The 27,557-nt window shown below is 52.5% G+C and overlaps 1 protein-coding gene across 2 annotated transcripts in view; it reads left to right on the top strand.

Moving 5' to 3' along the window:
* The window catches only part of MIGA2 (mitoguardin 2), a 171,166-nt gene that overhangs the window by 45,754 nt on the left and 97,855 nt on the right, over positions 1 to 27,557 (top strand). For both annotated transcript variants that reach the window (XM_075324679.1, XM_075324680.1), the window contains exon 10: positions 13,625 to 13,697. In XM_075324679.1, the coding sequence (XP_075180794.1) occupies positions 13,625 to 13,697 (73 nt within the window). The remainder of the gene's footprint in view (positions 1 to 13,624; positions 13,698 to 27,557) is intronic.

The raw sequence follows: 27,557 nt of genomic DNA, 5'->3' as shown, positions 1-27,557 counted from the left end.
CCTGGCCATTCGCGTTACCTGTCTTTCTTTCCTTCCTGCAAGCTGGGTTGGAAAAGGGCTTGTCGCTCGGCTCCCTTAAAGGGCAAGTCTCGGCACTATCCGTGTTTTTTCAGAAGCGTCTAGCACGACTTTCTCAGGTGTGCATGTTCCTGCAGGGGGTGTGTCATATCGTACCTCCGTACAGGAGGCCGTTAGATCCGTGGGATCTAAACAAGGGCCTTGTTGCTCTCCAGAAGCCGCCTTTCGAGCCCCTGAGGGATGTGTCACTTTCTCGACTCTCACAGAAAGTGGCCTTTCTGGTAGCGGTCACGTCTCTTCGGAGAGTGTCTGAACTAGCAGCGCTGTCATGCAAAGCTCCTTTCCTGGTGTTCCACCAGGACAAGGTAGTGCTGCGTCCCATTCAGGAGTCTCTCCCTAAGGTGGTGTCCTCTTTTCACCTTAATCAGGATATCTCCTTGCCTTCCTTTTATCCGCATGCAGTGCATCTGTATGTAAAGGATCTACATTTGTTGGATCTGGTGAGAGCACTCAGAATCTACATTTCCCGCACGGCGCCCCTGCGTCGCTCGGATGCACTTTTTGTCCTTGTCGCTGGTAAGCGCAAAGGGTCGCAGGCTTCCAAAGCCACCCTGGCTCGATGGATCAAAGAACCGATTCTTGAAGCCTACCATTCTGCTGGGCTTCCGGTTCCATCAAGGCTGAAGGCCCATTCTACCAGAGCCGTGGGTGCGTCCTGGGCATTACGACACCAGGCTACGGCTCAACAGGTGGGCTAGGCAGCTACCTGGTCGAGTCTGCACACTTTCACCAAACATTATCTGGTGCATACCTATGCTTCGGCGGACGCCAGCCTAGGTAGAAGAGTCCTGCAGGCGGCAGTTGCCTCCCCGTAGGGGAGGGCTGTCTTTGCAGCCCTAACATGAGGTATTCCTTTACCCACCCAGGGACAGCTTTTGGACGTCCCAATCGTCTGGGTCTCCCAATGGAGCGCCGAAGAAGAAGGGAATTTTGTTACTTACCGTAAATTCCTTTTCTTCTAGCTCCTATTGGGAGACCCAGCACCCGCCCTGTTGTCCTTCGGGATTTTTGGTGGTTTTTCGGGTACACATGTTGTTCATGTTGAATGGTTTTCAGTTCTCCGATGTTACTTCGGAGTGAATTTGTTTAAACCAGTTATTGGCTTTCCTCCTTCTTGCTTTTGCACTAAAACTGGTGAGCCAGTGATCCCACTGGGGGTGTATAGCCAGAAGGGGAGGGGCCTTACACTTTTTAGTGTAATGCTTTGTGTGACCTCCGGAGGGCAGTGCTATACACCCAATCGTCTGGGTCTCCCAATAGGAGCTAGAAGAAAAGGAATTTACGGTAAGTAACAAAATTCCCTTCTTTGTTTACTTACCGTAAATTCCTTTTCTTCTAGCTCCAATTGGGAGACCCAGCACCCGCCCCTGTTTTTTGTGTACACATGTTGTTCATGTTGAATGGTTTCAGTTCTCCGATATTCCTTCGGATTGAATTTACTTTAAACCAATTTTTTTTTCCTCCTTCTTGCTTTTGCACCAAAACTGAGGAGCCCGTGTGCACGGGGGGTGTATAGGCAGAAGGGGAGGGGCTTTACACTTTTAGTGTAATACTTTGTGTGGCCTCCGGAGGCATAGCTATACACCCAATTGTCTGGGTCTCCCAATTGGAGCTAGAAGAAAAGGAATTTACGGTAAGTAAACAAAATTCCCTTCTTTCACATGGCGGTCATATGGTTAATTTCTATGTCCTATTAATAAAAGGACATATACAAGTTACATAAGCCTGAACTTCAGGGAGAGATGCACGAGTAAATAAGAAGTTTAAGAAAGTTAAAAGGTTAAAAAGACAGAGGATGCAGGTGAGGGGAACAAATGGCAAATTCACAGTATCAATATACAATTAAATTACACATGGAGTAAGATATGCATAACTAAGGCCACATAGACCAGATGTCATGGAATTCAATGGTCCCCAGGAGAGAGAAAGAAGTGTATATAGTCAGTGTCATATTGTACCTATAAAAAAGGAGCGTAACTCACTGATTCATTTAAACCTTTGGGAACCAGTGTGTCCAAAGTCACTATCCACTTGGTCTCACACTGCGCCAGGCGTTTCTTGAGAGATCGCCACCTCTGATTCCCCCCTGTTATCACATCAATTCCCCTTATCTTTAATTTTGAGGGGTCGCAGGAGTGGTGTGATCTAAAGTGCCTAGGCAGTGTTTTGAGTATTGTCGGATCTTCCTCTGTTTTGGCCGCATCAATGTCCCTCACGTGCTCCCTGACCCTAATGCGGAGCTCCCGGGAGGTGAGTCCCACATTGGTCAGGGGGCACGTACATGTAGCAAAATACACCACATGTGTGGTTCCACATGTGATGTAATGCTTGATGTTATAGGTCTTCCGTCCATCGGATGGGCAAAATGTGTTGCTCCGAAGGACATTGCTGCAAGCCACACAGTGGCCACAAGGGAAGCACCCCTGTGGAGGTCTGAGAGACCCAAATGGGGTCACTCGGGGTGGAACATAGTGACTCTGGACCAAAAGGTCCTTCAAATTTCTTGCTCTCCTGGAGGTCATTAAGGGATCCAGGGCAAGAATTTCGGTTAATGCCCTGTCAGTCATTAGAACCGGCCAATGCCTCTTCAAAATCTGACGCATAGTCCCCCACTCCTGGTTATGTGTTCCAATGAATCTCACCGTGATATCGTGTTGTGCCTGCTTCTTTGGAGTATCCGTGAGTAGTTGCAGCCGGGAGGTCTTCTTGGCCCGATTATAGCCAGCCCTGATACTTCTACCGCTGTAGCCCCTTTCACGGAATCGATCCCTGAGATCAGCCGACTGAGCCTCAAAACTACCGTTGGAAGAGCAAATCCGTTTCATCCTCAAATACTGCCCGGTCGGAATGGCGCGAATCGTTGAGGGTTTATGGTCAGATGAAGCGTGTAGCAGTGCATTGACGGACGTCTCCTTGCGGAAAACGTCCGTCTGGATCGATCCCCTCTGATCCTGCTTGATCATAATGTCAAGGAAATCGATCCTGCATCTGCTACTTTTGTAGGGGAGTTTGATATTACAGTCATTGATGTTTAGCTGCCCCATAAATAGGTCGAGCTGCTCAGCTGAGCCCTGCCACACAAACAAAACGTCATCTATGTATCTTAACCAGCACTGCACATGGGCGCTAAGCCTGGAGCCCTCGTCTGCAAAAATCAGCCTCTCCAAGTACCCCAGGAAGAGGCCAGCATACGAGGGCGCACAGGCCGCGCCCATGGCAGTGCCGCGTTGCTGTAAGTAATAGACATCTTTGAAGACAAAGAAGTTGTGTGACAGGGCGAACTCGAGCAGCTCGATTATCAACTCACTCAAAACGCCACTCCGACCGGACACTTCAAGAAAGAAACGGACAGCTCGTATTCCATCTGTGTGAGATATACACGTGTAGAGGCTCTCAACGTCTGCTGTAACAAGGATCATGTCATCCTCCAAAAAGATGCCATCAATGCGCCTGAGGACGTCCGTAGTGTCCTGGACATAGGAGGGTAATGTCTCAACTAAAGATTTTAAATGATAATCTATAAATTTACAGATTGGATCACATAAACCCTCTATGCCGGACACAATCGGATGCCCAGGCGAATTGACAGCATCTTTGTGGATTTTGGGCAATATATAGAATGTGGGAACTCTGGGACATTTTTTACACAATCCGTCAAACATTTTTTTATTGATCAGACCGGTATCCAGAGCCCTTCGTAATATCGCGGTGAGTTCAGTAGAAAACACAGTCAGGGGGTGGGTTGGAGGGAAGTCTCTTGTAAGTGTTCCTGTCACGGAGTTGTCTAAGGACTTCGTGTTCATATTTGTCACAGGAAAGCACCACAGTATTCCCCCCCTTGTCAGCGGGTTTTATCACAATATCACGAAAGCCCTGCAATTCAATCAAAGCCATCCTTTGAGGAGGGGTTAGATTGTCGACCCTCCGATTAGTCGGGATCTTTTTAAAGTCCTCACTGATCATTTTAGTGAATATATCAATTGCAGGGCTAATTGACAATGGGGGGAATTTCTTCAGCGCTCTATTGGGAGACCCAGACGATTGGGTGTATAGCACTGCCTCCGGAGGCCACACAAAGCAATTACACTAAAAAGTGTAAGGCCCCTCCCCTTCTGGCTATACACCCCCAGTGGGATCACTGGCTCACCAGTTTTCTGCTTTGTGCGAAGGAGGTCAGACATCCACGCATAGCTCCACTGTTTGTAGTCAGCAGTAGCTGCTGGCTATATCGGATGGAAGAAAAGAGGGCCCATATGGGGCCCCCAGCATGCTCCCTTCTCACCCGTGGTGGTGCTTGTAAGGTTGAGGTACCTATTGCTGGTACAGGGGCTGGAGCCCACATGCTGTTTTCCTTCCACATCCCCTGGAGGGCTCTGTGGAAGTGGGATCTTGCCGGCCCCCAAGCCCTGAGGCCGGGCTCCATCCACAGACCCAGAGAACCTGCTGGATTTGGAGCGGGAGTGCCGTTCAGGGACAAGGCCCTGCAACTTTCAGGTACTCTGTGTCCCCGGCAGGCACGGACACTCTCAAGGCTTGCTGAGCGTTATAGTGCGCCGGGGACAGTAGCGCTGTGCGCTGGGGTTAGGTCACTGCAGCTTTGCTGAGTGACGTTACATGTTGGGAACTACTGCGCCGACCGCTACTGGAGCGGCGGCGCAGCTGCGACTTGTGGTGCGCCGGGGACTTTGCGCCGACCGCGCTTTTACGGCGGCGGCGCTTCTAACTTTAGCCCCCGGCTTCTGCGGCCTAGCGCCGCTTCGTTCCCGCCCCCACCCTGTCAATCAGGGTAGGGGAGAGACGCTGCTCAATGGGCAGCGCCGAGGGCTGGAGCTTTATTTACATGCTCCAGCCCTCTCACTAGGCACAGTGGGAAGCAGGCTTCCCGCTCTTCGTCTGTATACGCCCAGGGCCCGCCCCCCCTCTCCACAAGGACGCCGGCAGCCATTACACATGCGGTCTGGCTGGGGAAAGGCAGCAGGCTCTGGGAGACCCAGACTAAAGGGATTTCGGCGCCCACACACCCGCTCCTAAGCGGGCGGTAAGCTGCACTTTAGTGCTGGCCCCACTAGTGCCTCAGTGTTATATTAGTGTACTTTTTTCTTGGTACCATATATATATATAGTTGCACTGTAAGGTCGCTTCTTGGCTGGACACCCTGTACTGCTCTGAGGAGGCAGCAACATGTCATCCGCAAAACGCAAGGGTGCCAAGGCACAGGCTGTGTACACTGTTTGTACTGCATGTGGGGCTGATCTACCAGCAGGCTCCAATGACTCACATTGTGTGCAATGTTCAGTCCCAGTGGCACTTCGTCAGCCAGAGCCTATGGTGGTAGTGGCCCAGGCAGAGACGCCTGTGAACCCTGCCCCGGTGACGGGGACAGACTTTGCAGTTTTTGCTGATAAAATGTCTGTGACTATGACTAAAATCCTGGAGACCTTGCAGTCCAGGCCAGTTACTCAGACCATGGACACTGCTGTGTCTATGCTCTCCGGTCCCCCTCAGTTGGAACTAATCCGTACTTCAAGGGGGTCTCAAGCATCACAGGCTGAAGTCTCTGACTCAGATGACAGTCCCAGGCAGCCTAAGCGAGCTCGCTGGGAAAGACCCAAGCGTAAATTAAGTGCTTTTTTGGACCACTCTGACTTCAGAGAATCGATCCAGAAACACGACGCTCATCCAGACAAGCGTTTTTCTAAACGTTCTAAGGATACCCGTTATCCTTTTCCCTCTGAGGTGGCCAAACGCTGGACCCAGTGTCCAAAGGTGGATCCCCCAATTTCCAAGCTTGCGGCTAGATCCATAGTCGCAGTAGAGGATGGCGCTTCACTTAAAGATGCCAACGACAGACAGATGGACCTTTGGTTGAAATCTGTCTATGAAGCTATCGGCGCGTCGTTTGCTCCAGCATTCGCGGCCGTGTGGGCACTCCAAGCTATTTCAGCTGGTTTAGCACAGGTGGATGCTATCATGCATCCAGCAGTGCCGCAAGTGGCGTCCCTAACTTCGCAAATGTCTGCGTTTGCGACCTATGCTATCAATGCTGTCCTAGAATCTACGAGCCGTACCGCTATGGCGTCCGCCAATTCTGTGGTTTTGCGCAGAGCCTTGTGGTTAAAGGACTGGAAAGCAGATGCTGGTTCCAAAAAATGCTTAACCAGCTTGCCATTATCTAGAGACAGACTGTTTGGTGAGCCATTGGCTGAAATCATAAAACAGTCCAAGGGTAAGGACTCTTCCTTACCACAGCCCAGAGCAAGTAAACCTCAACAGAAAAAGTGGCAGTCGAGGTTTCGGTCCTTTCGAGGCTCGGGCAAGGCCCAATTCTCCTCGTCCAAAAGGACTCAGAAAGAACAAGGGAGCTCTGATTCCTGGCGGGCTCACTCACGCCCCAGGAAAGCAAATGGAGGAACCGCTTCCAAAGCGGCTACCTCATGACTTTCGGCCTCCTCCCTCCGCATCCTCGGTCGGTGGCAGGCTCTCCCGCTTTTGCGACATTTGGCTGTCACAGGTCAAAGGCCGGTGGGTAACAGACATTTTGTCTCGCGGGTACAGAATCGAGTTCAGTTCTCGGCCTCCACTTCGGTTCTTCAGAACCTCCCCACACCCCAACCGAGCAGATGCCCTGCTGCAGGCGGTGGACTCTCTAAGAGCAGAAGGAGTCGTGATCCCTGTCCCCCCTCAGGAACGGGGGCGAGGATTTTACTCCAATCTCTTTGTGGTTCCAAAAAAGGACGGCTCCTTCCGTCCTGTTCTGGACCTAAAACTGCTCAACAAGCATGTGAACGCCAGGCGGTTCCGGATGGAATCCCTCCGCTCAGTCATTGCCTCAATGTCTCAAGGAGATTTCCTAGCATCAATAGACATCAAAGATGCTTATCTCCACGTGCCGATTGCTACAGAGCACCAACGCTTTCTACGCTTCGTGATAGGAGACGACCATCTTCAGTTCGTAGCTCTGCCGTTTGGTCTGGCGACAGCCCCTCGGGTGTTCACCAAGATCATGGCGGCAGTGGTAGCAGTCTTGCACTCTCACGGACACTCTGTGATCCCTTACTTGGACGATCTACTGGTCAAGGCACCCTCTCAAGAGGCATGCCAACTCAGCCTGAATGTTGCACTGGAGACTCTCCAGGCGTTCGGGTGGATCATCAACTTCCCAAAGTCAAATCTGTCACCGACCCAATCACTAACGTATCTTGGCATGGAGTTTCATACTCTCTCAGCGATAGTGAAGCTTCCGCTGGACAAGCAGCGGTCTCTACAGACTGGGGTGCAGGCTCTCCTTCAAAGTCAGTCGCACTCCTTAAGACGCCTCATGCACTTCCTCGGGAAGATGGTGGCGGCAATAGAAGCGGTTCCGTTTGCGCAGTTTCATCTGCGTCCACTTCAATGGGACATTCTCCGCCAACGGGACGGGAAGTCAACATCCCTGGACAGGAAAGTCTCCCTTTCCCAGACGGCCAAAGACTCTCTGCAGTGGTGGCTTCTTCCCACCTCATTATCACAGGGAAGATCCTTCCTACCACCGTCTTGGGCGGTGGTCACGACAGATGCGAGTCTGTCAGGGTGGGGAGCAGTCTTTCTCCACCACAGGGCTCAGGGTACGTGGACTCAGCAGGAGTCCACCCTTCAGATCAATGTTCTGGAAATCAGAGCAGTGTATCTTGCCCTACTAGCCTTCCAGCAGTGGCTGGAAGGAAGGCAGATCCGAATTCAGTCGGACAACTCCACAGCGGTGGCATACATCAACCACCAAGGGGGGACACGCAGTCGGCAAGCCTTCCAGGAAGTCCGGCGGATTCTGATGTGGGTGGAAGCCACAGCCTCCACCGTATCCGCAGTTCACATCCCGGGCGTAGAAAACTGGGAAGCAGACTTCCTCAGTCGCCAGGGCATGGACGCAGGGGAATGGTCCCTTCACCCAGACGTGTTTCAGGAAATCTGTCGCCGCTGGGGGGTGCCGGACGTCGACCTAATGGCGTCACGGCACAACAACAAGGTCCCAACCTTCATGGCACGGTCTCGCGATCAAAGAGCGCTGGCGGCAGACGCCCTAGTGCAAGATTGGTCGCAGTTCCGGCTCCCTTATGTGTTTCCACCTCTGGCACTCTTGCCCAGAGTGCTACGCAAGATCAGATCCGATTGCAGCCGCGTCATACTTGTCGCCCCAGACTGGCCGAGGAGGGCGTGGTATCCGGATCTGTGGCAGCTCACGGTCGGCCAACCGTGGGCACTCCCAGACCGACCAGACTTACTGTCCCAAGGGCCGTTTTTCCATCGGAATTCTGCGGCCCTGAACCTGACTGTGTGGCCATTGAGTCCTGGATCCTAGCGTCTTCAGGATTGTCCCAAGGGGTCGTTGCCACCATGAGACAGGCTAGGAAGCCCACGTCCGCTAAGATCTACCACAGAACGTGGAGGATATTCTTATCCTGGTGCTCTGCTCAGGGAGTGTCTCCCTGGCCATTTGCATTGCCTACCTTTCTTTCTTTCCTGCAATCTGGGTTAGAAAAAGGTTTGTCGCTCGGCTCCCTTAAAGGTCAGGTCTCGGCGCTATCCGTCTTTTTTCAGAGGCGTTTGGCACGCCTTCCTAAGGTGTGCACGTTCCTACAGGGGGTTTGCCATATCGTACCCCCGTACAAGCGGCCGTTAGATCCATGGGATCTGAACAGGGTACTAGTTGCCCTCCAGAAGCCGCCCTTCGAGCCTCTGAGGGAGGTTTCACTTTCTAGACTATCACAGAAAGTGGCTTTTCTGGTAGCGATCACATCTCTTCGGAGAGTGTCTGAGCTGGCAGCACTATCATCCAAGGCTCCCTTCCTGGTCTTCCACCAGGACAAGGTTGTGCTGCGCCCCATTCAGGAGTTTCTCCCGAAGGTGGTATCCTCTTTTCATCTTAATCAGGATATCTCTTTGCCTTCGTTTTGTCCTCATGCAGTTCATCGGTATGAGAAGGATTTACATTTGTTAGATCTGGTGAGAGCACTCAGAATCTACATTTCCCGCACGGCGCCCTTGCGCCGTTCGGATGCACTCTTTGTCCTTGTCGCTGGTAAGCGCAAAGGGTCGCAGGCTTCTAAGGCCACCCTGGCTCGATGGATCAAAGAACCAATTCTTGAAGCCTACCGTTCTGCTGGGCTTCCGGTTCCATCAGGGCTGAAGGCCCATTCTACCAGAGCCGTGGGTGCATCCTGGGCATTACGACACCAGGCTACGGCTCAACAGGTGTGCCAGGCAGCTACCTGGTCGAGTCTGCACACTTGCACCAAACATTATCAGGTGCATACCTATGCTTCGGCGGACGCCAGCCTAGGTAGAAGAGTCCTGCAGGCGGCATTTGCCTCCCCGTAGGGGAGGGCTGTCTTGCAGCTCTAACATGAGGTATTTCTTTACCCACCCAGGGACAGCTTTTGGACGTCCCAATCGTCTGGGTCTCCCAATAGAGCGCTGAAGAAGAAGGGAATTTTGTTACTTACCGTAAATTCCTTTTCTTCTAGCTCTTATTGGGAGACCCAGCACCCGCCCTGTTGTCCTTCGGGATTGTTGGTTTGTTTGCGGGTACACATGTTGTTCATGTTGAACGGTTTTCAGTTCTCCGATGTTACTCGGAGAGAATTTGTTTAAACCAGTTATTGGCTTTCCTCCTTCTTGCTTTTGCACTAAAACTGGTGAGCCAGTGATCCCACTGGGGGTGTATAGCCAGAAGGGGAGGGGCCTTACACTTTTTAGTGTAATTGCTTTGTGTGGCCTCCGGAGGCAGTGCTATACACCCAATCGTCTGGGTCTCCCAATAAGAGCTAGAAGAAAAGGAATTTACGGTAAGTAACAAAATTCCCTTCTTTGTCGACTTTGGTAAGAAAGCACCTGTTAACATACCTGTTGTCGGGGTCTCCTGTTCCTGAAGTAGATCCTCAAGATTTTGTATGGCCTCTCTTTCCACCTGGTTGTCGGACCCAGCATTCCGCTTTATAAAAATGTTTTTTGAGAGTTAATTTCCGCGAGAATAGATTAAGATCCTTCAAAGCCGAAAAAAGGTGGAAAGAATTAGAGGGAGAAAAAGTCAGACCACGCGAAAGGACCTCTACCTGAGCCACAGTGAGCACCCGTGAGGATAGATTTAATACCTGGAGTCTGTTCCCTTGGCGCTTGTTCTTATTGTACATCACGGGTGGCCGGATTCTATGTTTGACACGTGCCCTGACCGTCTCACCGATATCCATAGAGCTCACTGAGGCCACAAAATTTTGCACACTCACACTTCTGGACCCCGAGAGCGTCATAGGCTATGTTTTGAAGGGAAATTTTAACCCCGTGCTTTACAGTTATGCACCAAAAACCTGCCTCCATTAAAGCGAATGGAGCTGGGAGCCACAGTGCAGCCAGAACTTCAGAAGAATGCGCAGCCACGCCCTTATATGGAATGTTGGCGTGTCACAATGCAGCCAGGGAAAGAGGCAGACACAGACAGGGAAAGAGGCAGACACAGACAGGGAAAGAGGCAGACACAGACAGGGAAAGAGGCAGACACAGACAGGGAAAGAGGCAGACACAGACAGGGAAAGAGGCAGACACAGACAGGGAAAGAGGCAGACACAGACAGGGAAAGAGGCAGACACAGACAGGGAAAGAGGCAGACACAGACAGGGAAAGAGGCAGACACAGACAGGGAAAGAGGCAGACACAGACAGGGAAAGAGGCAGACACAGACAGGGAAAGAGGCAGACACAGACAGGGAAAGAGGCAGACACAGACAGGGAAAGAGGCAGACACAGACAGGGAAAGAGGCAGACACAGACAGGGAAAGAGGCAGACACAGACAGGGAAAGAGGCAGACACAGACAGGGAAAGAGGCAGACACAGACAGGGAAAGAGGCAGACACAGACAGGGAAAGAGGCAGACACAGACAGGGAAAGAGGCAGACACAGACAGGGAAAGAGGCAGACACAGACAGGGAAAGAGGCAGACACAGACAGGGAAAGAGGCAGACACAGACAGGGAAAGAGGCAGACACAGACAGGGAAAGAGGCAGACACAGACAGGGAAAGAGGCAGACACAGACAGGGAAAGAGGCAGACACAGACAGGGAAAGAGGCAGACACAGACAGGGAAAGAGGGTGAAAGAGAGACAGACAGACACAGGGAAAGAGACTGAAAGAGAGACAGAGATAGACACAGGGAAAGAGACTGAAAGAGACAGAGATAGACACAGGGAAAGAGACTGAAAGAGACAGAGATAGACACACACACAGGGAAAGAGACTGAAAGAGACAGAGATAGACACACACACAGGGAAAGAGACTGAAAGAGACAGAGATAGACACACACACAGGGAAAGAGACTGAAAGAGACAGACACACACACAGGGAAAGAGAGTGACAGAGATAGACAGACACAGGGAAAGTGACAGTTACTATCCCGGGCGTTAATACATTCCATGTATACATTCTATCCCGGGAATGTTAATACATTCTATTTTGTTAACAACAGTTACTAACCCGGGCGAAGCCGGGTAGTACAGCTAGTGTATGTATGTGTGTGTATATGTACATGTGTGTGTATGTATGTATATGTATGTATGTATGTATGTATGTATGTATGTATGTATATATATGTATGTGTGTATATATATATAGATATATATATATATATATATATATATATATATATACACCCAGCTCCTGTTTGTTTGAGCAGTATGTGAGCTTAATATGGGTCCGTACATCACTTTTCCGTGCGCACCCATGCAGCAGCCAAGTGGGGGTCCAAGAATCCAGACCCAAACCCATCTGCAACATGATTAAGAGGAAAGGACTAAGAAAAACAAGCCCTCTGATATCCTCTTGCTGCTGTTGTGCAGTGGGGAGGGATGGGGGGGCTCATTACCACTCCAAAGTATAGGTGGTAAATGTCTATTCCGAGAGGATAGAGAATGTGTTACCAGAAATTGACCCCATTTATCTCAAAAACAGTGTCTGTTACTGTTACCATGGTCCTAGAGGAGGGGGATGTGAGGAATATCCTGGGATATCAAGGGGAATTATGATGTCCAGTCATAATCGCTCTCATCACTCCGTGGGAGCCCCCCCCTCCCTTCTTCTCAATGTCCAACATCTGAGAAGGTGTCACATCAAAAGGCTATCTCCTGTGATATGGAGATTAGATGAGCTGTGAACAATGGACAAAGGATGACCCCCTGCCGTGACCCTGTAAGAGGAGCTGCTATCTCATTACCAGGCTTTGGAAGCCACCAGACCGACTCCGGTAAAATATGGTTAATATCTCGTGAGCCATATTTCATATAAATATGGCACGCATAAAAATGACTTCTCTGCAAGCGGACGGTGCTAGCCCATATTTTGTAGGGAAATAGGACCTTGGGAAGTACCCCAGGCGTGATATCGGCCAGTGGGGAACTAGCAGACAAGTCATGAGTCCTCTCGTTTTGCAGCTAAACTCATAACTGTCAAAATGAGAGCATTGGCGTCCGCCTACGACATTCCCAGGCAAAGTTTATGATTAATAATTCCCTTGGGAATATTACTCTGACTCAAAGCCGGGGGAGTGGCAGTGCTTCCCTGTGAGGTCACAAAGGTAGGGGGGGACAGGGATATGACCAGGTTGATATCCCCAGTTCGGACATTTTGGCTTGTTCTTTGCTCGGGGGCCTGGTCGGGAAAGACCTGTGAGGGAGTTCCTGGAAACCTGGTCTACGGCGCCCCCCTGTGGCCAGACGCACAAGGTAACTGCTTGAATTGTATGCCTGTTTGTAAACCATGCTATATTTGTAACTGTACTCTGACGTATGTATATTCTGTAGATCCCCTATTGTATATATTGTAGTTTCTAGTGTGGCTTAGGCCAATTAAATTATATAATTAGTCTTGGGCTGTTCTGTTATCTCGATCTTGAATCCCACGCCTGTGTGTTCGGCGAATAGTTACCGTAAATCGGTTGGTGGCAGCGAGTTTGTGCCAAGGATCATTGTGGGGCAGCCGGGGAGATTGGAGGAGGTTTTTATATATCCCATCCGCGGAGGTCGGGGGAATATATACCTCACTCTCACCGGGAGCCCTTCAATCATCTGCACAGGAGAATAGCGGTCTCCTTGCTTATTTTCGGGCAATTCCTTAATTGGCCTGACTATAAGAGGGGCGCTAGAGAGCGCGTCACGTGCTCTGTCTGTCGGTCGGGAGGTATAAAGGAGGGGTGTTACCCGCTTGTTACCCCCCGATCGTGACATATTGGTGGCCAGCACGGGGGATTTCTGAGTGACTCCCCCGGCTGTTCATGACAGGGGGTCTCGTATCTGTGTCTCTCCTCCATTTACTTTCATAGCATGGTCAGCATTTTCCAAAGATCCATTTAAGAGAATTTAGAAACCAGCGCATGCGCAGCCACCGCTGTGTTCCCACTGGGACCCATGCTCTAAATATATGAAGGTCCCAGTAGTGTCACCTGCATTTATGCCATTAATGCTTTTAGTGTAATTGCCTTTTAACCCCTCACATTACACTGATTAATTAAAGCGTTTTCTATTTTCAGGACTCAGCTATTGGGATGCTACAATGACCAAGACTTTCTGGCTAAACTCCACTGCGTCCGTCAAGCCTTCAAGGTACCACATGTCCTATCACAGCTGGGACCAGGAGGATGGTGTGGATTTATCTGCACTGCTGGGAATGGATGATAAAAGCCAATACGCTGGATGGAGTTTGAAAGGTGGTTTATGTATCAATGCGTTTCGGCGTGAATACCCAGTGTAGATGGTCTATGGCCTTCATTTCTTCCTTGATTGGCTATTACATGTTGTTCTACTCCTGGCTTGACTTGTGGATAGCCTCTGATTTAATACTGTTTCTTTGTCGCTCCATTGGGAGACCCAGACAATTGGGTGTATAGCTTCTGCCTCCGGAGGCCACACAAAGTATTACACTTTAAAAAGTGTAACCCCTCCCCTCTGCTATACACCCTCCCGTGCATCACGGGCTCATCAGTTTTTTATGCTTTGTGTTGAAGGAGGCTGACACTCACACAATGGTCCACATTTTAGTCAGCAGCAGCTGCTGATTATATCGGATGGAAGAAAAGAGGGCCCTAACAGGGCCCCCGGCATGCTCCCTTCTCACCCCACTAAGTCGGCGGTGTTGTTAAGGTTGAGGTACCCATTGCGGGTACACAGGCCGGAGCCACATGCCGTTTTCCTTCCCCATCCCTTAGGGGCTCTGGGGAAGTGGGATCCTATCCGGTCATCCAGGCACTGGGACCGGCCTCCCTCCGCAGCCCCTGTGGGATTCTGCCGGACAGGAGACGGAGTATCTCAGGGACAGGGCCCTGCATCTACAGGTACTCTGTGTTCCCTTGGGGACGGTGCATAGAGCACCTTGACCTCAGACGCTGCAGCGACTGCGGTGATTGGTATGACGCCGGGACTACCGCGCTGACCGCGCCTGCTTGCCGGCCGCGGTTTTAACTTTAGTCCCCGGCTTTTGCGGCCTAGTGCCTTACACTCCCGCCCCCGGCCCTGCCAGTCAGGGGGAAGAGCGGGACGGTCGGTCTAACGCCGACAGTGAGAGCTGGAGCACACTTGGCTGTCCTCCGCCCCCCTCACTAAGCACTCTACGGCACAGATCCCCGCACAGGTACTCAGTGTCCCCTTGGGGACGGTGCATGGAGCACCTTGGCTCAGATTTGGCAGCGACTGCGGGGTTGGTACGGGACTACCGCGCCGACCGCGCCTGCCTGCCGGCCGCGGTGTTTGACTTTAGCCCACGGCTTTTGCGGCCTAGTGCCTTAGACTCCCGCCCCCGGACCTGCCAGTCAGGGGGAAGGGCGGGACGGTCGGGCTGACGCCGACAGTGAGGGCCGGAGCACACTGGGCTGTCCTCCGCCCCCCTCACTAATCACTCTACGACACTGATCCCCGCAAGGTACTCAGTGTCCCCTTGGGGACGGTGCAGGGAGCACCTTAGCCTCAGACTTGGCAGCGCCTGCGGGGTTAGTACAGACTACCGCGCCTGCTTGCCGGCCGCGGTTTTAACTCTAGCCCCCGACTTTTGCGGCCTAGCGCCTTAAACTCCCGCCCCCGGCCCTGCCAGTCAGGGGGAAGGGCGGGACGGTCAGTCTGAGGCCGACAGTGAGGGCTGGAGCACACTCGGCTGTCCTCCGCCCCCCTCACGTTTCACTCGGGGCACCAGATTCCCGCACTTTTGGGGTTACGCCCACGGCCCCCCTCTCCACTGTAAACGCCGACAGCCATTTTTTTAAGCAGCACACACTGCTTGAGCGGTCGGTACGCCAGGGGGCTTCTTCTCGGTGCTGGGCCCCCTAGAGTGCTGAACTGTAGATATAGATATATAATGTTTGTATGCATTTTCACAGTTCGACTGTACATATGTATCCCTCAGTGATCACTGTGAGCATTGCTCGGGCCATGTGGCACTCGCTCAGCCGGAGCCGGGGGCACTGGTTGAGCTCCGCCGGCGTCCCCTGTCCAGGCGGCAGGGACAGAGTTGCAGCTTTTGCTGAGAAACTCTCTGAGTCATTTTCACTATCCATGACTCAGGCTATGGACAAATGGTCTGCTAAGATACTAGGAGCTTGCAGTCCAGACCGGCCCCTTACACAGGCCCCGGGCACTGCGGGATCGCCCCCAGGCCTCTCTCGGTCTGCGACGAAGCGTGCTCCTGGGGTGGCCTCTAGTTATTACGTGGTGGACTCCGGCACGAACCGCAGTCCCAGACCGGCTAAGCGGCCTTGCTTAGAATCTTCCCCGACTTCATCAAGGGTCTCAGCTTGAGGACTCTATAGAGGACGAGGCGGAGGTCGCAACCCAGGACTCTGTCCGGACGTGGCTCTCAAGGCTTCAGAGATGCTGTCCAGAAGCACAGGGCTTTCCCAGACAAGCGTTTTTACTAAACGCCTTATAACACACGTTGTCCCTTCCCCTCTGACGTTGTTAAGGGTTGGGCTCAGTGTCCCAAGGTGCCCCTCCAGTCTCTTGACTGGCGGCTAGATCAGTAGTAGCAGTGGCTGACGGTTCAACGCTCAAGAATGCCACGGACAGGCAGAGCTCCTAATGAGATCCATCTATGAAGCCATAGGCGCGTCCGTTGCCCCAGCCTTTGCAGCAGTGTGGGCACTCCAGGCTATCTCAGCTGCTCGGTCTGAGATTAATGCGGTCATACTCTGCTCCGCAATTAGCGTCTTTGACGTCTCAGGCGTCGGTATTTTCATCCTCCGCCGTGCATGCTGTCCTGGACTCGGCTAGCCGTACAGCAGTAGCATCCGCCACTCCGGTGGCAGTCCGCAGGGCCATGTGGCTACGCGAATGGAAGTCAGATTCTGCTTCCAGAAGCTCTTGTCCGGTTTGCTTTTTTCTGGCGACCGATTGTTTGGCGAACAATTGGATGAAACGATTGAGCAGTCCAAGGGAAAGGACTCGTGCTTACCCAGCCCAAACCAAAGAGACCTCAGCACCCTCAGCTAGGTCCCAATCCTCATCGTCCAACAGGCCACAGAAGAGCCAGAGAACCTCTTCTGCATGGCGGTCCAGGTCAGGGGAGCGGTCCCCACATGTCCAAGACCGATGGATGAGACATTCTGTCTTACGGTTACAGGATAGAGCTCAGTTCTCGTCCTCCGACTCGTTTCTTCAGAGCATCTCCGCCCCCCGAGCGAGCCGATGCACTTTTTCAGGCGGTGAACACTCCGACAGCAGGAGGAGTTGCGATCCCCGTTCCCCTTCAAGAACGTAGTCGCGGTTTTTACTCCAGCTTGTTCGTGGTACCAAGATAGGACGGATCACTCCGCCCCGTTCTGGACTTCACACTGCTCAACAGACAGAGAACCTGACGGTTCCGGATGGAATCTCTCCGCTTTGTCATCGCCTCGATGGCCCAAGGAGACTTCCTAGCATCAATTGACATCAGGGATGCTTATCTCCATGTGCCGATTGCACCAGAGCATCAACGCTTCCTGCGTTTCGCCATCAGGTCGAGTCTTCACCAAAGTCATGGCAACAGTGGTGCCGGCCCTACACTCTCATGCCTCGTGTTGGAGTTTCATACTCTCTCAGCAATAGTGAAGCTTCCGCTGCATAAACAGCGCTCACTACAGACAGGGGTGCACTCTCTCCTTCGGACCCAGTCACACCCCTTAAGGCGCCTCACACACTTCCTAAGGAAGATGGTGGCAGCAATGGAGGCAGTTCCCTTGCGCAGATTCGTCTGCGTCCGCTTCTATCGGACACCGCAAATGGGACAGATCGACGTCCCTAAACAAGAACGCCTCTATTTCCCTTGCAAATCTTTCCGGCCCCAGCCGGGGCTGTGGTCACGACGGACGCGAGTCTGTCAGGGTGGGGAGCGGTCTTCCTCCGCCACAGGACTCAGGGAACCTGGACTCCGACAGAGTCTTCCCTTCAGATCAATGTTCTGGAGATGAGGGCAGTGTCTCTAGCCCTAAAGGCGTTCCAGCGGTGGCTGGAAGGCAGGCAGATCCGAAGTCAATCGGACAATGCCACGGCGGTTGCGTACATCAACCACCAGGGCGGCACACGCAGTCGTCAAGCCTTCCGAGAAGTTCGGCGGACTCTGCTGTGGGCGGAAGCCACAGCCTCCGCCACCTCCGCAGTTCACATCCCGGGTGTAGAAAACTGAGAAGCAGATTTCTCAGTCGTCAGGGCATGGAAGCAGGGGAATGGTCTCTTCACCCGGACGTGTTTCTAGAGATCTGTTGCCGCTGGGGAACACCGGACGTCGATCTAATGGCGTCTCGGCACAACAACAAAGTCCCGGCATTCATGGCTCGGTCCAAGGATCACAGAGCTCGGGCGGCAGACACGTTAGTTCAGGACTAGTCGCAGTTTCGACTTATGTATTTCCTCCTCTGGCTCTACTGCCCAGAGGGTTACGCAAGATCAGGTCAGACTGCCGCCGCACCATCCTCGTCGCTCCAGACTAGCCGAGGAGATCGTGGTACCCGGATCTGTGGCACCTCACGGTGGGTCAACCGTAGGCACTCCCAGACCGACCAGACTTGCTGTCTCAAGGGCCTTTTTTCCATCTGAATACTGCGGCCCTCATCCTGATGGTGTGGCCATTGAGCCCTGGCCCCTAGCGTCATCAGGGTTATCTCAAGATGTCATCGCCACCATGAGACAGCCAAGGAAACAACGTCCGCCGAGATTTAGCCCAGGACTTGGAGGATCTTCTTATCCTGGTGCTCTGATCAGGGTTTTCCTCCCTGGCCGTTTGCCTTTTCCACTTTTCCCTTCTTTCTTTCACTTCAATCCGGGATGGACAAGGGCTTGTCTCGGCTCTCTCAAGGGACAAGTATCGGCGCTTCCGTGTTTTTCTTTTTCGCTCCTAATTGGGAGACCCAGACAGTGGGTGTATAGCTACTGCCTCTGGAGGCCGCACAAAGAACTACACTTAAAAGTGTAAGGCCCCTCCCCTTCTGGCTATACACCCTCCCGTAGGAGTACGGATTCCTCAGTTTTAGCTTTGTGCGCAAGGAGGTCAGACACGCACGCATAGCTCCATTGTTTTTAGTCAGCAGCAGCTGCTGACTATGTCGGATGGAAGAAAAGAGGGTCTATACAGACTCCCAGCATGCTCCCTTCTCACCCCACTTATGTCGGAGGTGTTTGTAAGGTTGAGGTACCCATTGCGGGTACGGCGGCAGGAGCCCACATGCTGATTCCTTCCCCATCCCTTTTTACAGGGCTCTGGGTGAAGTGGGATTTAACGGTCTCCAGGCACTGAGACCGTGCTCCATCTACAGCCCCTGGAGAAGATGCTGGATGGAGCGGAGTACATCAGGGACATGGCCCTGCTTCCTTAAGGTACTCTGTGTCCCCGTGCATTTGGCGCTCACACCGCAGCATGCTGGGTGTTGTAGTGCGCCGGGGGACATCAGCGCTGCGGCGCCTGTGCCATGGCCTCATTCAGCTTAGCTGAAGCAGGCACACTTATGGGAATCGGCCGCGCCGGCCGCTGGGACTGCGGCACGGCTGGCACTTGTAGTGCGCCGGGGACTTCAGCGCGGCCTGCGCTTTTACGGCGGCCGCGCTGATAACTACAGTCCCCGGCTTTTGCGGCCTGCTTCCGTTCGTTCCCGCCCCCCGACCTGCCAGTCAGGAGAGGGGCGGGACGCTGCCCACGTCTAGGACTCGGTCGCGCCGGCCGCTGGAACAGCGGCGCGGCTGGCACTTGTAGTGCGCCGGGGACTTCAGCGCGGCCCGCGCTTTTACGGCGGCCGCGCTGATAACTCGAGTCCCCGGCTTTTGCGGCCTGCTTTCGTTCGTTCCCGCCCCCAGACCTGCCAGTCAGGAGAGGGGCGGGACGCTGGCCAGTGCATCAGCGCTGAGGGCTGGAGTCGTTTTTACATACTCCAGCCCTCACAGTCAGCACAGAGGGGACACTGTTCCCGCACTTTTGTTTGGGAACTCCCACGGACCGCCCCTCTCCACATTAGCCGGCAGCCATTCTTGCTGACACGCTGAGCTGCAGAGGGGAGCCGGGGAGACCCAGACAAGGCATTCTGCAGCCTCTTACCTGCTGTTCAGCGGGCGGTAAGCAGCCCTCAGGGCTCACCCCCTCTTGTGCTCGTAGTATTCTTAGTATTTTGTTGCCACAAATACTTGGTATTACATAGCGCTGGTCGCCCTTTGGCTATAGACTCTCTCACATGCAGAGAGCCAGCAGCATGTCGCCCGTAAAACGCAAGGGTGCCAAGGCACAGACATTGTATGCTTCCTGCACCGCATGTGGGACTTTTCTACCGGCAGGCTCCACGGACCCCCATTGTGTGCAGTGCTCGGCCCCTGCGGCGCTTGCACAGTCGGGACCTCTGCTGGACGTGTCCCAGGGTGTACCACCTGTGAATGCTGTCCAGGTGACAGGAACTGAGTTTGCAGCTTTTGCTGACAGAATGTCTCTCACTATGTCACAAATTCTTGACACATTGCGAGCTAGGCCTGTACTTCAGACCACGGACACTGTGCATGTATTGCCCCCTGGTCCCCCTCAGCTCCTAGCTCCGGGACGGGCATCTACACCTCAGGGTGAAGACTCTGACTCGGACGATGGCCCCGGGCAGCCTAAGCGGGCTCGTTATGACGGGCCTTCACATTCATCTCAATGGTCTGGATCCCAGCGGGATGAATCTATGGGTGATGAGGCGGACGTAACTGATCAGGATTCTGATCCTGGGACCGCTCTCAATCTAGATACACCAGATGGTGACGCCATAGTTAATGATCTTATATTTAACATCAATAAGATGTTGAATATTTCCCCACCAGCTCCTCCTGTAGAGGAGTCAGCTTCGCAGCACGAGAGAATCCATTTCAGATACCCTAAGCGTACATTAAGCACTTTTCTGGACCACGCTGACTTCAGAGACGCAATCCAGAAACCCCACGCTTATCCTGAAAGGCGTTTTCCTAAACGACTTAAAGATACACGCTACCCTTTTCCCTCTGAAGTGGTCAAGGGTTGGACCCAGTGTCCAAAAGTGGATCCTCCAATTTCCAGGCTTGCAGCTAGATCCTTGGTTGCTGTTGAAGATGGAGCGGCACTTAAAGATGCCACTGACAGGCAGATGGAGCTCTGGCTGAAATCCATCTATGAAGCGATTGGAGCGTCATTAGCGCCTTCTTTTGCGGCCGTATGGGCACTCCAAGCTATCACGGCCGGGCTTGCGCGAGTCGACTCAGTCACACGTGCATTTGCCCCGCAGGTAGCACCATTGACCTCGCAAATGGCGGCATTCGCGTCGTACGCGATTAATGCTGTTTTGGACGCTACAAGCCGCACGGCAGTGGCGTCAGCCAACTCAGTTGTTTTGCGTAGGGCTCTGTGGTTGAGACATTGGAAAGCAGATTCTCATTCCAAGAAGTGCTTAACCAATTTGCCTTTTTCTCGTGACCGATTGTTTGGAGAGCGTTTGGATGAAATCATCAAACACTCCAAGGGTAAGGACTCTTCCTTGCCACAACACAGACAAAACAAGCCCCAACAGAGGAGGGGTCAGTCTGGTTATCGGTCCTTTCGAGGACAGGGCAGGTCCCAATTCGCCTCGTCAAAAAAGACTCAAAAGGACCAGAGACGTTCAAATTCTTGGAGGTCTCAGTCACGCCCAAAAAGACCAGCCGGAGGAACCGTTGCCAAAACGACGTCCTCCTGACTTGCGGTCTCCGATGCCCACACCCGCGGTCGGTGGGAGGCTGTCCCACTTTGGCGACATTTGGCTAGCAAGCGTCAAGGACCGTTGGGTGAGAGATATTCTATCTCACGGGTACAGGATAGAGTTCAGTTCTCGTCCGCCAACTCGTTTCTTCCGAACTTCTCCACCACCAGACCGAGCCGATGCTCTGTTGCAGGCGGTGGCCGCTCTAAAGGCGGAAGGAGTGGTGACCTCCGTCCCTCTTCAGGAACAGGGTCACGGTTTTTACTCCAATCTGTTTGTGGTCCCAAAAAAGGACGGATCGTATCGTCCCGTCCTGGATCTGAAGTTGCTCAACAGACACGTAAAAGTCAGGAGGTTCCGGATGGAATCCCTACGCTCCGTCATAGCCTCAATGTCTCAGGGAGATTTTCTAGCATCAATAGACATCAAAGATGCGTATCTCCACGTGCCGATTGCACCAGAGCATCAGCGTTTCCTACGTTTCGTCATACACGACGAGCACCTACAGTTCGTAGCGTTACCCTTCGGTCTGGCAACAGCCCCCCGGGTCTTCACCAAAGTCATGGCGGCAGTAGTAGCTGTTCTGCACTCGCAGGGTCACTCGGTCATCCCGTATCTAGACGACCTGCTTATAAAGGCATCCTCTCAAGAAGCATGCCAACACAGTCTGAAGGTGGCGCTAGACACCCTCCAGACTTTCGGGTGGATTATCAACTTTCCAAAGTCTCATCTAACCCCGACCCAATCTCTGACTTATCTTGGCATGGAGTTTCATACTCTATCAGCGATAGTGAGGCTTCCACTGGACAAGCAGTGCTCGCTACGGACTGGAGTGCAATCTCTCCTTCAGAGCCAGTCGCACTCACTGAGGCGCCTCATGCATTTCCTAGGAAAGATGGTAGCAGCAATGGAGGCAGTCCCGTTCGCGCAGTTTCATCTGCGCCCTCTCCAATGGGACATTCTGCGCCAATGGGATGGGAAATCGACGTCCCTCGACAGGACTGTCTCCCTCTCTCAGACTGCCAAGGACTCTCTACGTTGGTGGCTTCTCCCCAACTCATTGTCACAGGGAAAGTCGTTCCTTCCCCCGTCCTGGGCAGTGGTCACGACAGATGCGAGCCTATCAGGGTGGGGAGCGGTGTTTCTCCACCACAGGGCTCAGGGGACGTGGACTCAGGAAGAGTCCACCTTGCAGATCAATGTTCTGGAAATCAGAGCAATCTATCTTGCCCTGCGAGCCTTCCAACAATGGCTGGAAGGCAAGCAGATTCGGATTCAGTCGGACAATTCCACGGCGGTGGCGTACATCAACCACCAAGGGGGAACACGCAGTCGCCAAGCTTTTCAAGAAGTCCAGCGGATTTTGACGTGGGTGGAAAGCAGAGCGTCCACCATATCTGCAGTTCACATCCCAGGCGTGGAAAACTGGGAAGCGGACTTTCTCAGTCGCCAGGGCATGGACGCAGGAGAATGGTCCCTTCACCCGGACGTGTTTCAACAGATCTGTTACCGCTGGGGGTCGCCGGACGTCGATCTGATGGCGTCACGGCACAACAACAAGGTCCCAGTTTTCATGGCACGGTCTCACGATCACCGAGCGCTGGCGGCAGACGCCTTGGTTCAGGATTGGTCGCAGTTCCGACTCCCCTATGTGTTCCCACCTCTAGCATTGTTACCCAGAGTTCTCCGGAAAATCAAGTCCGACTGCCAGCGAGCCATACTCGTCGCTCCAAATTGGCCAAGAAGGTCGTGGTACCCGGATCTGTGGCATCTCACGGTAGGCCAACCGTGGGCACTACCAGACCGTCCAGATCTGCTGTCTCAAGGGCCGTTTTTCCATCTGAATTCTGCGGCCCTGAACCTGACTGTGTGGCCATTGAGTCCTGGATCCTAGCGGCCTCAGGTTTGTCTCAGGGAGTTGTTGCCACAATGAGACAGGCTAGAAAACCATCCTCAGCTAAGATCTATCACAGGACGTGGAAGATATTCTTAGCGTGGTGCTTGGCTCAAGGGTTTTCTCCCTGGCCATTTGCATTGCCAATTTTTCTTTCCTTCCTGCAGTCTGGGTTGGAAAAAGGTTTGTCCCTTAGCTCGCTTAAGGGTCAAGTCTCCGCGTTATCCGTATTCTTTCAGAAGCGCTTGGCACAGCTTTCTAAAGTACGCACGTTTCTCCAAGGAGTTTGTCATATCGTTCCTCCTTACAGACGGCCATTGGAACCCTGGGATCTGAACAAGGTTCTCCTTGCTCTTCAAAAGCCGCCTTTCGAGCCCTTGAAAGAGGTTCCCCTTTCTCGGCTTTCACAAAAGGTAGTTTTTCTTGTAGCGGTCACATCTCTTCGAAGAGTGTCCGAGCTGGCGGCGTTATCTTGCAAATCTCCCTTCCTGGTGTTTCACCAAGACAAGGTAGTACTGCGTCCAATTCCAGAGTTTTCTCCCAAGGTGGTTTCTTCCTTTCATCTCAATCAGGATATCACTTTGCCATCTTTGTGTCCGCATCCAGTTCACCAATTTGAAAAGGGTTTACATCTGTTGGACCTGGTGAGAGCACTCAGGATTTACATTTCTCGCACGGCGCCTCTACGCCGTTCGGATGCGCTCTTTGTCCTAGTCGCTGGTCAGCATAAGGGATCGCAAGCTTCCAAATCCACCCTGGCGCGGTGGATCAAGGAACCAATTCTTCACGCATACCGTTCTGCTGGGCTTCAGATTCCATCTGGACTGAAGGCCCATTCTACCAGAGCCGTTGGTGCGTCCTGGGCGTTGAGGCATCAGGCTACGGCTCAGCAAGTGTGCCAGGCGGCTACCTGGTCGAGTCTGCACACATTTACCAAACACTATCAAGTGCATACCTACGCTTCGGCAGACGCCAGCCTAGGTAGACGGGTCCTTCAGGCGGCGGTGGCCCACCTGTAGGAAGAGGCTGTATGACAGCCCGTTCATGTGGTATCTTTTTACCCACCCAGGGACTGCTTTTGGACGTCCCACTGTCTGGGTCTCCCAATTAGGAGCGAAAAAGAAGAAGGGAATTTTGTTTACTTACCGTAAATTCCTTTTCTTCTAGCTCCAATTGGGAGACCCAGCACCCGCCCTATCTGTTTTTAGGGTTTCGTTTTTTCGGGTGCACATGTTGTTCACGTTGTTTCTTAAGTTCTCCGATCTAGTTATCGGATTGAATTTGGTTTTGAAACTGTTATTGGCTTTCCTCCTTCTTGCTTTGGTACTAAAACTGAGGAATCCGTACTCCTACGGGAGGGTGTATAGCCAGAAGGGGAGGGGCCTTACACTTTTAAGTGTAGTTCTTTGTGCGGCCTCCAGAGGCAGTAGCTATACACCCACTGTCTGGGTCTCCCAATTGGAGCTAGAAGAAAAGGAATTTACGGTAAGTAAACAAAATTCCCTTCTTTTCAAAAGCGTCTAGCCAGGCTTCCGCAGGTCCGCAGGTTCCTGCAGGGGGGTTGACCACATAGTCCCATATTACGAGCGCCCGTTCGCACCCTGGGATCTTAACAGGGTGCTGACGACTCTTCAGAAGCCATCTTTCGAGCCGATGCGGGAGGTCTCTCTATCTCGCCCTTCGCAGAAGGTGGCCTTCCTAGTGGCAGTCTCATCACTCAGGAGAGTGTCTGAGCTAGCAGCGCTATCATGCAGAGTCCCCTTCCTGGTGTTTCACCAGGATAAGGGGTTCTGCGTCCGGTCCCGGACTTTCTCCCTAAGGTATCCCCATTTCATCTCAAGCAGGATATCTTCTTACCCTTGGGCCCTCATCCAGTTCACCAATGTGAAAAGGATTTGCATTTATTAGATCTGGTGAGAGCACTCCGGCTCTACATTTCTCGCACGGCGCCCCGGCGCCGGTCGGATGCGCTCTTTGTCCTCGTCGGGGGCCAGAGTAAGGGATTTCAGGTTTTCAAGTCAACCTTGGCTCCGTGGATCAAGGAACCGATTCTTGAAGCCTACCGTTCTTGTGGGCTTCCAAATTCCTGCAGGGCTGTAAGCCCATTCTACCAGAGCCGTAGATGCTTCCTGGGCATTGCGACACCAGGCTACGGCTCAGCAGGTGTGTCAGGCGGCTACCTGGTCGAGTCTGCACACTTTCACGAAACACTATCAGGTGCATGCCTATGCTTCGGCAGATGCCAGCCTAGGTAGGCGACTCCTTCAGGCGGCAGTTGCCCACCTATAAGAGGGGGCCGTTTTCGGCTCTTTTTATCGAGGTATTCTTTTACCCACCCAGGGATTGCTTTTGGACATCCCAATTGTCTGGGTCTCCCAATGGAGCGACAAAGAAGAAGGGAATTTTGTTTACTTACCGTAAATTCCTTTTCTTTGTCGCTCCATTGGGAGACCCAGACAATTGGTGTATAGGCTATGCCTCCGGAGGCCGCACAAAGTATTACACTAAAAGTGTTAAGCCCCTCCCCTTCTGCCTATACACCCCCCGTGCTCCCACGGGCTCCCCAGTTTTTTGTTTTGTGCGAAGGAGGTCAGACACGCACGCACAGCTCCACAGATTGGTCAACAGCAGCTGCTGACCATGTCGGATGGAAGAAAAGGGGGCCCATATAGAGCCCACAGCATGCTCCCTTCTCACCCCACTCTTGTCGGTGGTGTTGTAAGGTTGAGGTATCCATTGCGGGTACGGAGGCTGGAGCCCACATGCTGTTTTTCCTTCCCCATCCCCCTTAGGGCTCTGGTGGAAGTGGGATCCTATCGGTCTCCAGGCACTGAGACCGCGCTTCATCCACAACTCCTGTGGAGCCTGCTGGATAGGAGCCGGGTATCGTTCAGGGACATGGCCCTGCTACTTGGAGGTACTCTGTATCCCGGTGGGGACCGCGCACAGCAACACTCCAGCTTTGCTGGGTGTGCTAGTGCACCGGGGACCACGGCGCTGACCGGGTTAATATGTGCCATTACACACTCAGCGTTGCTGAGTGTGTTTATGTATAGGGGCTGCCGCACTGACCGCCGCGGCCATGGAAACACAGCGGCGCGGCTGGGACTTGTAGTGCGCCGGGGACTTTCGCGCCGGCCGCGCTTTTACGGCGGCCGCGTTTATTACTAGAGTCCCCGGCTTTTTGCGGCCTAGTTTCCTTTCCTCCCGCCCACAGCCCTGACAGGCAGGGGAAGGGCGGGACGCTGCACAGAACGAGCAGCACTGAGGGCTGGAGCATGCTTTGCATACTCCACCCCCCTCACTGTGCACAGTGCGGGCACCAGTTCCCGCACTTTCTGGGTCACGCCCACGGCTCCCTCCTCTCCTCAGGACGCCGGCAGCCATTCCTGTCAGCTCCTCGGACGCAGCAGAGGGGGACAAAGTCTGGGAGACTCAGGCAGGGACTCTGGTGGCCTCACAACCGCTTTAGGCGGGTGGTAAGCAGCACCTGTGGTGCTAGCCCCATTGTGCAGTAGTGTAACATTATATGTTTATGGTATATATGTTTTACACTGTATGGTGCACAGTTGATTTCTGGCTATATACCCTATTGTGTTACTCAGGGAAGATAATAGCATGGCGCCCACGAAAGGCAGGGGTGCCAAAACACAGGCTTATTATGTTGCCTGCGCCGCATGTACGAACCCGCTACCGGCAGGTTCCATTGACCCTCATTGTGTGCAGGGCTGTGGAGTCGGTAAGCCAAACCTTCGACTCCGACTCCGACTCCGACTCCTCAAATTCTCTTGCACCGACTCCGACTCCGACTCCGGCTCCTACATATATTGCTTATAGTTAGGTGAAAAATTTATTGTAGTACATGAATATGTGTATGTGAACATCAGACATTTAATAATTTTTATGATACAATAATCAAGATATTTGGATAGAACATAAAATATATTTATTGGAATACAACTTTAGAACACAAAAAACTGTAATAAATTGTAAATATGTAATACACTATGTAATATACAGTAGATTACATATATATCTTGTGTGTGTATATACACTGATATATATATATATATATATTTTACATATTTACAATTTATTAGTTTTCTGTGTTCTAAAGTTGTATTCCAATAAATATTTTATGTTCTATCCAAATATCTTGATTATTGTATCATAAAAACAATTAAATGTCTGATGTTCACATTGTACTACAATAAATTTTTCACTTAAATATAAGCATTATACTAAATGTTATTATTTAGTAAAATATTCAGCACATTCTGCATTGCACTCCTGTCCCCAATTTATTATATATTTTAGGAGTCGGAGTCGGTGCATTTTATACCGACTCCGACTCCGACTCCGACTCCACCAAAATGAGCTCCGACTCCG

This window comes from Anomaloglossus baeobatrachus, chromosome 9 (genome assembly GCF_048569485.1).
Source record: "Anomaloglossus baeobatrachus isolate aAnoBae1 chromosome 9, aAnoBae1.hap1, whole genome shotgun sequence".
Taxonomy (NCBI): domain Eukaryota; kingdom Metazoa; phylum Chordata; class Amphibia; order Anura; family Aromobatidae; genus Anomaloglossus; species Anomaloglossus baeobatrachus.
The sequence above is the reverse complement of the archived record's forward strand: the minus strand, read 5'-3'. Positions and strand labels throughout refer to the sequence as shown.